General features: G+C 50.4%; 1 protein-coding gene across 2 annotated transcripts in view; it reads left to right on the forward strand.

Annotated features, from left to right (window-relative positions):
• Positions 1 to 12,037, forward strand: part of DOCK5 (dedicator of cytokinesis 5) — a 188,358-nt gene that overhangs the window by 153,364 nt on the left and 22,957 nt on the right. For both annotated transcript variants that reach the window (XR_014019101.1, XM_081269061.1), the window contains exons 37-43: positions 210 to 300; positions 2,722 to 2,841; positions 5,591 to 5,680; positions 7,175 to 7,279; positions 9,584 to 9,725; positions 11,173 to 11,254; positions 11,769 to 11,853. Coding sequence is in view for 1 of the 2 variants with exons in the window: in XM_081269061.1 (XP_081125187.1) it covers positions 210 to 300; positions 2,722 to 2,841; positions 5,591 to 5,680; positions 7,175 to 7,279; positions 9,584 to 9,725; positions 11,173 to 11,254; positions 11,769 to 11,853 (715 nt within the window). In the remaining variant the exon portion in view is untranslated. The remainder of the gene's footprint in view (positions 1 to 209; positions 301 to 2,721; positions 2,842 to 5,590; positions 5,681 to 7,174; positions 7,280 to 9,583; positions 9,726 to 11,172; positions 11,255 to 11,768; positions 11,854 to 12,037) is intronic.

Here is a 12,037-nt window from a genome sequence, read left to right on the forward strand (position 1 = left end):
CCATTGCCTTAAAGGAAGAGTGGAAGGTGGAAGAGATGGAGCAAGGCAGGGAGCAACACAGTGAGCAACAGGCTGTGCCTGAGAGAGGGGAAGTGTCTGTATAATGGGGGAGGGGGAGCAGGCACACAGGCCCGGGCTGCTTAGGAACAAGCCACTGCAGGGCCACCACCCAGGGGACTAGCATGCCTCCCACCTCTCCTTCTTACCAGATACCTGTACAAGCTCCGAGACTTGCACCGAGACTGCGAGAACTACACAGAAGCTGCCTACACCCTTCTCTTGCATGCCGAGCTTCTGCAGGTACGTGGGTCAGCAGAGCTGGTCTACATGGGGTATGAAGGTGGCATGCCTTCCGTCCCTTGGGATCAAATTCTATGTACTTCACGGCTTTAGCAGGAGAGAACGCTATCCAGGGGATATCCTTGATCTGAGATATTTTCACACCTTCTGGGTGGGCATAGCTACTTTTCAGACCCATGGTGGGAAAATGTCAGTTATCCGTTATGTGAAAATCCTTAGGAAGCAGAGCCTCACTTGGAGGCCTCTGGTAATTGGCATTCTAATCAAAGAAATAAAACCCAAGTTCATTTACTGGTAAAGAGGTTTGTAAAACGGGAGAGGAGTGGGTTGCGCGTGAATAAAGTGCCATAGAAGAACTTCCCTATTTGTACTCTCTCCCTAATCACAGTTGGATTGTGGCGCGTTAGAGCTGCGTCTGTACGTCACGAATCCCAGAGAGCCGGGTCCCCCCGACCTTCCTCTAACTCGGGATTCATGTCAGAACTGCTCTCTTGGTCTTCGTCTCTGAGTGACTGATAGACAAGTCGGACTCAGTGTGTCCCCGACAGAAGTCTCTCCTTCTCTCTCGGCCCCTTGGCGCCCTTCCTGCCGTGCCTCTCCTCCCCATCTCTGAATGGTGAGGCCGTCTGTTGAGTTGCTCGGAGGCATCCTTCATTCCTCCCTTTCAGTCACTGCCCTCTACTTCTCCAGGAGCAGGCCCCGTGGCCCCTCTGTGCAGAGCGTGCCTTTCATCTGTGAGCGGTTCTCCGTCCCCCGTACTGCTGCCCTGATCCAGGCCACCAGCGCCTCTCACTTGAGCGCCATAGTGGCCTTCCGTTAGATCTCGTGGCCTCCATTCTTATCCCCAGCAATTAGTTTCCTTCTACTATTCAATTTTATTTTATACTAAGGTAATCCGCCTAAATGGTTCTAAGCTACTAAGTGTAGGAATTCCCTGCCGCAGCCCTTCCTAAGGAGCTTCCCTGTTCACAGTCGGGTAGGCGGTGGGGGTTGTGGACTGGATTTTACCAGATGATCCAAAAGAAACAACAGTGTCTGCCAGGCGCCCGACACACACCTGTATTCCCAGCAACTCAGATGCTAAGGCAGGAGGATCAGAGGTTTGAGGCCATCCTCAGAAAGTTAGCAAGACCCCGTCTCAAACTTAAAAAATAAAAAGGACTAGGGATGTAATTTCAGTGGTCAAGGGCCCCTGGGTTCCATCCCCAGAATCATAACTAAACAAACAAAAAGTGCAAAAGAGAAAGAAAAGATCCCCCAGGTCTGTAACTCCTGGTTCCATCCCCAGAATCATAACTAAACAAACAAAAAGTGCAAAAGAGAAAGAAAAGATCCCCCAGGTCTGTAACTCCTGGTCTTTTCATTTGGCCTGCTCAGAATGACCACCTCTTGGTCCTGGTGTGGGTGGGAGGTTCAGATGCAGCTTTTCTTGCCCTACAGGTAGTTACTCAGTAGAGATAGCATTTATGAAGCACAGTCCACATCCTCCTGGGCATGCGATCCCAGTGTCACCACAGGCTGAGTGCCTGCCTCTCCGGTTCCTGTCCTAGCACCACAGATTTAGTGACTCATTCTTTAGAATGTGGTTTATCCTCTGGGAGCTACTCTTTATTGCTTTCTAGTTTTTCTTCCTCTTCCTTCCTGTTTATTTTTACATTTGAATGTTGGAATCCCAAAATTTAAAAATGACTTCAGTGAGAATTTGCATGTTCATGAAACGAGTTTTGTCACCCAGAAGCGTGGTGGTACGACTTCCCCTTTGATGCAATCTGCTGGGGTGGCCTTCGAGGGCGGGTCCCAGTTCCCCACACAGGCGCCTTTCACGTTTGTGACATTGACTCCGGGTGGTTGTGTCTATTGGCGTTTATTTTTGATTGGGTCTTTTCTTCCATTATCTCCTTTATTGTTTTTACCTTTGTATCCAAAATTATTTATTTTCAAATTATTGATTTTCTTTTTAATCCAACTACTTTTTCTCCTGTCGTGGGTGGAGGGCTCTCAGCAGGCAGGCTTGTGTCGTGAGGAATACAGCCATAATGTTTGCACATGGTGATGCTTTTCCCTCCTCCTGCCCCTCTTACACTCGCTTGTTTCCTACATCTGATTGTGTTAATTATGCCATCAGCGCAGTCGTCGCGTTGGTGAGCCATTCTGCTCTGTTCCTTACTTTCCTGGGAATGCCGCGAGTGTTTGTCCATTTGGTGTGACACTTGTTTGGGAGCTGGCATATGGGCACGTGTGTGTGTAATTTTTTGTGTTCAGTAAATAATTTAAAATACAATATGGACGGGTCCATGTCTGTGCGCGCGTGTGCATTTTCCTATTTTTTTGGTGGGGGGGGGGCCTGGAAACCGTTGCACTGATCTCTTGATAGATGAATCTGTCACATTTACCCCTCGTGTGGCCTTTGTTCCTTTTCAGTGGTCCGACAAGCCCTGCGTGCCCCATTTGCTTCAGAGGGACAGTTACTTTGTTTATACCCAGCAAGAGCTGAAAGAGAAGCTGTACCAGGAAATCATATCCTATTTCGACAAAGGCAAAGTGAGTCTTGGGTTATTTGTTTCTGTACCTGTGCAAAGAGAAATGGCTGTCTTGGATGAATTTGCAATGCTGATCGCTCCCACTTGGCACAGAGAACACAGGATGGAGGAGCCAGTTCCCCTTTTGAACCTTACTTTTGTTACCAGCCAGGAGTTTGTGGGTCCCCAGGCCACCTATAGTGCTGATTAACTGGCTAGAAATGTCGGGGTTCCCGAGTCCCTCTTGATCATTTACTGGAATAACAACAGAGCTCCGGAAAGTGCTGTTAACAGTTACAGTTTTATTATAAAAGATACAAATCAGAACCAACCAAGTGAAGAGTAAGGTGTGGAAGGGTCCCAAACCTAGTGCCCCTGTGTCCACCCATATTCCCTCTACCCCCCACCCTGCCCCAGGAACTCAGGGCATGTCACCTTTCCCAGCAAATCCATGTGTCCTTCAGGCACAGGGGTGCACGCCTGTGGTCCTAGCTCTTCTGGAGACTGAGCAAGAGGATCACTTGGCCCTAGAAGTTTGAGGTCAGTCTAGGCAACGTGGTGAGACCCTGTCTGAAAAATGAATGATGTAGCTGGGCATGGTGGGGCACGCCTGTAATCTCAGTGCTCTGGAGGCGGAAGCAGGAAGATGGTGAGTTCAAAGCCAGCCTCAGCTACTTAGTGAGGCCTTAAGCAACTCAGCAAGACCCTGTCTCAAAATAAAAAGGGCTGGAGATGTGGCTCAGTAGTTTAGCATCCCTGGGTTCAATCCCTGGTACCAAAAAAAAAAAAAAAAAAAAAAAGATGTATTCACCAAGTAGGAGGCTCACCTTTGCCTCAGTGTGCAGAACTTTCTATCACGTACACGACTGACTCCGTTTTTGCCTGAATGCTTGAACTCCATCTCCAGCCCCCATCAGCTCCCTGGAGTTAGCACCAGAAACATGTGGCTCAGACCTCCACCCCTCTGATCACATGGTTGGTCTGTGGCAGGCTGTTCCCGTTCTGACACTACGCAGGGGAGTGCGTAGCATTGGGTGGCGAGAAGAGAGACCTTGGTAGGACTCCCTGACTCCACGGCTGCTGACTGGCTTCCTGCGCTGCACCCAGCTGACCTGGGCTGCTTTCCACGTGGCGCATTGTGCAGTCTTTTCAGTGATCCAGGCCCTGAAACTTCAGAAGGGTTAATTTGGCAAATGGAGACTTTACAAGATTTAGGGTCACAGTGTTTTGCCCTGGCTGCACATGCATTCCTCCAGCAGCCAGAACTGATGGCGCAAGGCACCTCCTTAGCAAGAATGAAGCAGGAAGTGACCAGACGCTGCGTGTGGAATACCCTCCCTGTAGGAGACAGTCCAGGCAGCCAGGGGGAGGGGAAGGCCCAACCTGGGGTGCTCGCTCCAGCACTGAACATGTGCACCAGCATGAATCTCTATTTCACCTTCAGTAGGTGATTTGGGGTAGAAATAGGAAATTAATGCCGTACATGGAAAGACTGTGCCAGACTCCACAACACAGCACTGTTAACCTCTTCTCAAACAATCTCCCTGCACACACAGACAGGACCCCCAACAGACACGCATGCCGCAGATGAGAGTCCCACACCCGCCTCCTTTCCCCTCCAGCAGCACTTCCATGCCGTCAGGTCCGAGGCTGTGGAAATGGCTTCTCTCTCCTTTCAATTGTCTTCAGTTCTTTGCCCTTTAAACTCAGCACGGGCCCCGTATGGGGACACATCTTCTGTCAAAGAGAAGTGCAGAAGATGCCTCTTGGCAGAGCTTTCAAGATATGCAAGTGGAGCATCTTTAATCAAAAATACAAAACGCAGGCGCAGTGGGACATGCCTATAATCCCAGCAGCTCAGGAGGCTGGGGAAGGAGGATGGCAAGTTCAAAGCCAGCCTCAGCAACGGCAAGGCGCTAAGCAACTCAGTGAGACCCTGTCTCTAAATAAAATACAAAATAGGGCTGGGGAGGTGGCTCAGTGCTCGAGTGCCCCTGAGTTCAATCCCCAGTACCAAAAAAAACAAAAATAAATACAAAATACTCTGAAATCTCCAACTGCTGAGCACCAACAGATTTTAGAGCATTTGGATTAGGGATGCAGAATCAGTGTAGTCTGTTCAAATATCCAAAATCTGAAGCCATTCTGGTCTCACCTATTTGAAAAAGGGATACACACCCTTTAGTAACTGTTTCCGTCAGCCTTTTTTGCTGCTGTGACTAAAGCATCTGACCAGAACAATTTTAGGGAAGAAAAGTTGATTGGAGGGCTCACGGTTTCAGAGGTCTTAGTCCCTGGAAGGCCAGCTCTGTTCCTCGGGGCTTTAGGGAGGCTGAACTCATGGTGGAAGAGGGTGGCGGAGGGAAGCAGCTCACATCATGGTGATCCGGAAGCAGAGAGACTCCACTTTCCAGATACAAATATGTACCCCAAAGCCCCAATTCCCACCTCCTCCAGCCACACCCTATCACTTCAGTGACCACTCAGTTAATCCCTATCAGGGGATTAAATCACTGATTGGGTTAAGACTCTCACAACCCGATCATTTCTCCTCTAACCTTCTTGCACTGCCTCACCTGTGCGCTTTTGGGGGACAGCTCACATCCAAACCATAACAAGTAACGTATGATGCCAGGAAAGAAGGTTGAATCCAAACACGTTGTCAACGCCCCTGGCTGCACACTCCACACTAATGACTCTCCAGTGACCTTAGCGGCTGGCTCAGTGGCTGCACTGTCCCCCGTATCTCACTTGCTTTCCTTTTTCCAAAGATGTGGGAGAAGGCCATCAAACTGAGCAAAGAGTTGGCTGAGACCTACGAGAGCAAAGTGTTCGACTACGAGGGCCTCGGCAGCCTCCTGGTGAGTCTGGGCTGTTGGGGCTGCTGAGATCGGCGTTCAAGAAAATATTTTTGCAAATTGAAAAAAGTAGGGATCAGAGGAAAGGTGTGATCCAAAGGCTTTGATGTCTGTTCTCCAGATTATCCTCCCTGGAGGGTCCAGGACTAGGGAGTAGGGCTGACCCCAAGGGGAGGTCAAGCACCGAGCCCCAGGGAAGGGTGACCTGGTGCAGCCTTGCCCCTGCCCCCCAGGGTCCCTTCCCACTGCTCTTTGTTTCTCAGGGACCCTCCCTGTTCCTGGCTCCCCTCTGCTCTGACATCCAGCTGCTTTCACACATCCTGTTCATCAGAAAGAGCTTATTTTGTAATCCACACCCGGAGGCGCTGCTAAATGAGGGAACCACCCACCCTTGGGCTGGGTTTATTTCTCCGGGGGTGCCCCTGTGCACATCTCAGCTGCAAGAGCGTCTGCCAGGTCCCGGTTCTGTCCTGCGTTCTCCCAGATGTCACTGGAACGCTCAACTTGGACGGTTCCCTGAACCAGTGTGGCACACCTGGCTGTAGGCACGGTTCGGCTATTTAAAAACCATAAAGCAAAACAAAAATAGCCAGCTAAGGCACAGGGGCACATGCCTATAACCTCAGCAGCTTGGGAGGTGGAGGCAGGAGGACCGTGAGTTCAAAGCCAGCCTCAGCAATTTAGCAAAGCCCTCAGCAAGTCAGCGAGACCCTGTCTCTAAATATAAAGGGCTGGGGATGTGGCTCAGTGGCTAAACACTCCTGAGTTCAATTCCTTACAAAAAAAAAAAAAAAAAAAAACCAGCCTTCAGGATGACCATTGGTGGGCAAGCACAGTGCTGTGCAGGGTAAATTTTAGAAGAGTCACAAAAATATCAGGTCACCATTGTCACGGATGGTTCTTTATTTGAGGAGGTGGTTTGTGAAGAACACGTTGTAAAAAAGAAAACTATACCAGCTTCTTCCATCACAGACCCAAGATTCACTTAATAGTTTCCTGAGCCAAATTGACCTGAGATGAGGTAACACGTTGCCCTCCTACAAAAACCTGACTCTGACAGACCCTCACGCAGGTCCATTACAGAGGTCCCCACTGTGGGGTGGGGTTTAGGGTCATCCCCCAGAATCCCCCAGGTCCCCCGCCTGTGGACAAGGGAAGAATCGATCGTAAGCCATTGAGAAGGGTGGCCCAGGTATTGAGAAGCAGGGCATCCTCTTCTGGCTTTCTTGGGTCTGAACCTGAGTGTCCCCTACCCTCTCCTGCGTGTCTGGTTAAGTGCACCCCAGTCTGTCACCTTGGGCGCGGCCCCAAGGCCCCACACACACCCCTGACCCCAGAGAAGAATCCCCCTTCTGCCCATGGAGACCTCTCTATCTCTTGCATTATGTGGGAAAACACAGCAAACAGGCTGGTTTCTTGTGTTTTGGGTTTTTAAGTTCTGCTCGCTGTGCCCCTGTCACCATCCACGGGAATGTCTTGTGTTTTTTTTTTTTCCAGAAAAAAAGAGCCTCCTTCTATGAGAACATCATGAAGGCCATGAGACCGCAGCCGGAATACTTCGCCGTGGGCTACTACGGCCAGGGCTTCCCTTCCTTCCTGCGGGTGAGGCGCCTGAGGGTGGTCTCGAGGAGAGTGGTCTGTTTTCCAGATGGCAGTGGCTCTTCGCAGCTGCTGGCCCTCGCCCCGCTGTGGGAGGTCGGGCCGGGCAGGAACGGCTTCCTGAGCGGCCTCTTCACCCCACACCCCCACACCCCCACACCCCGCGTTCTGGCCGCTTGGCCGGATGCCTTTCCTCTGGTGGAATGAGAAAGGGGAAAACCAGACGGGAAAGTGCGGCTCCGTGTGCCTGACTGTTGATCGTATTTCTAACCAGAGCAACTTTAAAAAAAAAGCCAGTTTCCCAAAAACAACTCCACGAGAGCTTCCCGGGAATAAAAACGGTTCTGTTGTAATGGTGACAAGGACCGTATTTTTCTTCCTTCTCAAACATACCTATGGTGGGATAGAGGCTTCAAAAAACAAAAACTCGCATGTCCTGCCAGAGGGGTGCTTCGCTTAGACCTGAGCTTGTTGAGGCATATATCATGTCATCCTGTGATTAAAAAAAGGAAAAAGTGACATAAAGAAGTGATGTACGTCCTAACAGAGCTTCTGAGTAGGGAGCGTAGTCCCTGGGCTTGCAATCTGTGCCAGGTCCGTGTGGGTCTAGTGATACCCTACTGTTCCCGTCAGCGGTCCTGGGTCTTACAGCTGATGGGGAAGGTGTTTAATGATCACACAGTGAAGGTAAAATTTAAACTGTAAATGAAAAGAAGCATCCTGTTCAGTAGGAGCCTGTAACCAGGGGGTATTACCGACAGGAAATGGAAACCAGTCTCTTCACAAAGATCGCGGGGGGGGGGGGGGGGGGGGGGGGGGGGTTTGCAGACCCCAGTGCCTGCCAACTGGTGGAGAGATCAACCTGGCCTGTCTGCTTGGTGGAATACTACTCGGTGGTGAAAAGGAACAGGATGCTGAGACAGAACCACATGGATCAATCTCAGATGCATGGTGCAAAGGGAAAGGAGTTAGGCATCAAAGGCTCCAGGCTCTGACTTTTATTTATATGATGTTCCTGCTAAGATATCACTTTCTGTTGGGAAACAGATCAATGGTTGTCTCGTGGCTGGAGGAGCTTTGGCTTAAAGGGCCTGAGGAAATAAATATCTGATGCTGATGGAACTGTTCTATATCCCGATTGTGGTCATGGTGCCTTTCTCAAGATTCATAGTTCTATATGAAAACAGGGTCTATTTATCATTTGTCAGTCATGCATTGATTTTTTTTGGAGAGTCAGAAGGGACTTGCCAGGGAATTTCTGCCTCAGCTGCAATCTGAAAGGTGAGCAGGGAATCAAGGAGGCACCGGTGAGAGGACCGGCAGAGGGAACAGCAGGCCAGAACCCAGGACAGCCCAGGAATAACCACCCGTGCAGTGGGCACAGGGAGCAGGTGAGGCAGGAGGGGTCCGCAGGGTCTTGGGGGCACAGGGGCTGTGTTGTCCGCATCCCAGGAGCAGAGAGGGTGACTGCAGATTTTTCACATCAGAAAGGAGTTAGTATGGCCTTGGTACGGAGAATGGGTGGGACATGTGTGCCAACAAGCCAATAAAATGCCATTGCAGATGTCGGGCAAGAGAGGACAGGTTGGAATAGGGAGGTGATGATGGAGGCTTTAAAGACAAGTGCAGAGAACGCGGTGATGCACCTGAAGTTCCAGGATGATTGACGGGCTGCGTGGGGGACGAGGGGCGCGTAGCAAGGGTGATTCCTAGGTTTCCGGCCTGTGTAACTGGAGGAGGAGGAGAACCAGTCACTGGGACAGCAGGGCTGGGAAAGGACAGAGCCATGTGTCAGAGAATGAACCAGTCATTGAATAAATATTTGTCAAATTCCTACTGTGTGTCTCACTCTAACGCAGGGATGGGGGCAGAGCCCCGAACAAACCAGAATCCTGGATGTACTCTAGCCTGGAGGGACAAAAATTAGGATGAATCAGTAAAACATCGAGTGTGTCATGGCCCAGAACACTGCCTTGTGTGGGGCAGACTCAGTGTCACGGAGAACGGGGTAGGGGAAGAGATGGGCAGGCATTGGGGGTGAAGTGGCCACTTTAGAGAAAACAGGAAAGACTTCAGTAAGAAAATGACATTTGAGCAAAAACCTGAGAAAAGTATAAGAACCAGCCGCGTAGCTCTGGTTGGTGAATGAATGCACTTCCTTTCTTCACTGAGAAGATCAGCAGCGTGCCTGGTGACCTAGTGGACTTAAACCAGGAGGCAGGCTACTCCTGTCTGCCCGTCTGTGCCGTTTGCAGGTTGACTCTCCACTTGTCATGTTTAATGATTTCCCTGTCTCTTGACCTGCAGAATAAAATCTTCATCTACCGGGGGAAGGAATACGAGAGGCGGGAAGACTTTAGCTTGAGGCTCCTGACCCAGTTCCCCAATGCAGAGAAGATGACCAGTACCACACCCCCGGGAGAAGACATCAAGATGTCCCCGAAGCAGTGCATCCTTGCTGTGGGGAAAGTGTCTCAGGGCCCTTAAACCCTGGGACAGACAGGTGCAACTAAGCCAAAGAAGCTAAGGGTGCAGTCCCTTCTGTGCAGTGGATATGTCCCATGTCCTCAGACCACTCACTGAAACATTCTGCCTCAGGCTCCCATTTGATGTAAAGTCTGTGGGGCTCTAAGACCCTTAGGGAAGAGTGATAAGCAACCTGGGGTATGCTGTAGCCGGATGGGGATCTTGAGGGGAGCATGATTTCCTGTTCTGGGTTCAGTATTCTGTTAGAGACTGAAATGATACACAGTCATTCTTCATTACCCTTAGGGGAACTGATCCCAGGACACGCTCCCAGCACCCCTTCTCACCATGGATACCCCCAAAGTCAGATGCCCAAGTCCCTTGTAAGGGGTAGGATTTACATAGAACCTGTACACCTCCTCCTATGTGCTTTAAATCTTTTCTGGATGACTTAGAATCCCAAATACTATGTAAAACAGTTGTTGGCACTATTGTTCAGAGAATAGGGACCCCAAAAAAGACATCTGTACACTTCACCAAAGACAGAATTAAAATATATGCATAGATAGATATAGCTTTATTTACTTATAGTACTGGGGATTGAACCCAGGGGCACTCTATCACTGAGCTACATTCCACTCCTTTTTTGATTTTTTTATGTTGAGACAAGGTCTTGCTAAGTTGCCGAGGCTAACCCCAAACTTGCAATCCTCCTGCCTCAGCCTCATGAGTTGCTTGGATTTATAGGTATGTGCCACCACACCTGGCTTAAAAAAATATTTTTGCTCCAAGGTTGACTGAATCCTTGGATGCACACCCCGTGGGTATGGAGGGCCAGCTGTGTAGGACCCTGGGGAGGAACTGATTCTAAGACTCATCTTTAAATCAGAGAAGGTACACCTGTACCCCTGGCGGGTTTGGAGGCCTGACTTCACCTCCTCCCAGTTGTGTGATCTTGGGTCTTAACCTCCCTCATCCTCCATCTTCCTCTGCTGAAGGAGCATGGTGACATCCAGCTAGTAGGGTGGCTGTGTACGTTGTATATAAACTCAGAACACCTGGTACATTCCAAGGCAGGGTGTTCAGCCAGCAGGTGGTTTCCAAAAACAAGCACTTCCTGTTGCCCGGCTCTGAAGTCTGGCTATTTCCAAGGGATCCTTATCCAGAAGAAATGATGTAAAACCACTTCTAACCACCTCTTTCCTGGCATTTGCTGTCGCAGATGCTTGCCAGGTGTCCCACCACAGGCAGTGTCCTGGGAGAAATGACGTTGGTGATACGGAGGGGCGCCCCATGTTCAGTGTGGCGCAGGCCTGAGGGTAAAGGGAATGGTCCACGCCCACGCTGTGTCCGGCTGTAGTGGGGCATGGGGCCTCACTGTGGCTTTCCTGCGAGGCCAGCCTCTCCGCTTTCCTTAACGTGCTCCTCAGACATGCAGTGCTTCACCGTGAAGCCCGTGATGAGCCTGCCGCCCAGCTACAAGGACAAGCCCGTTCCAGAGCAGATCTTAAAGTAAGTGGCTTTTTTCAAATTAAAAACAAAACAACAACAACAAAAAACTTACATTTTATTTGGGGTCCATTAAAGCAAAGCCTTAAACTCATTAAAGTTTGGAAGACCCGTGCCTGATCTCGTTTGTCTTCCAAACTTTCGTGATCAGGAGTTTCATTTTAGGCGTCAGATCTCTTAGCTCTTTTGTCCACTCAGAAGCATCACTGAGGACCAACTGGCAGGACCCCCCAGTGATTCAGGGCTCACCCCGGTCTCTTGAGGTTCATAGGCCTGTCACAGAGGCACGTGAATGAGATCCCGCATTACCTTTTGAAAGTGTGAGCTACAAAACAAACTCCTAAATAATGAACTCGAGAATTGCAGGAAATCCACACAGCCTCGGCCTTTGGTGTGGCCCCGATCTGCATGGAGATAGTTGAGTGGGAGCCTCACGGGGGTCGCCAGGTCTGTGGGAGTCGGACAGGGGCAGGCTGTGAGGGAGCTGGTCCAGCGAGGTCACTCTGTCCTTTCCCAGCTACTACAGGGCCAACGAAGTGCAGCAGTTCAGATATTCCCGGCCGTTCCGGAAAGGAGAAAAGGATCCAGACAACGAATTTGCTGTGAGTCTACCCCATTGTCCTTCCAAAGTGGGGAAAAACGGGCATCCGGACTGGGGGCCTTCACCTCATCCACACACGCAGCCGAAATGGTGACCCCCCTGGGGACGGAGGCTTCGCCTGCCAATCACCTAGACCACAGGCTGTCGACCTGATGGAAAATTGCAGACTGAGGGTCACACCTTGC

This window comes from Spermophilus citellus (genome assembly GCF_964194105.1).
Source record: "Spermophilus citellus genome assembly, chromosome: 16".
Lineage (NCBI taxonomy): Eukaryota > Metazoa > Chordata > Mammalia > Rodentia > Sciuridae > Spermophilus > Spermophilus citellus.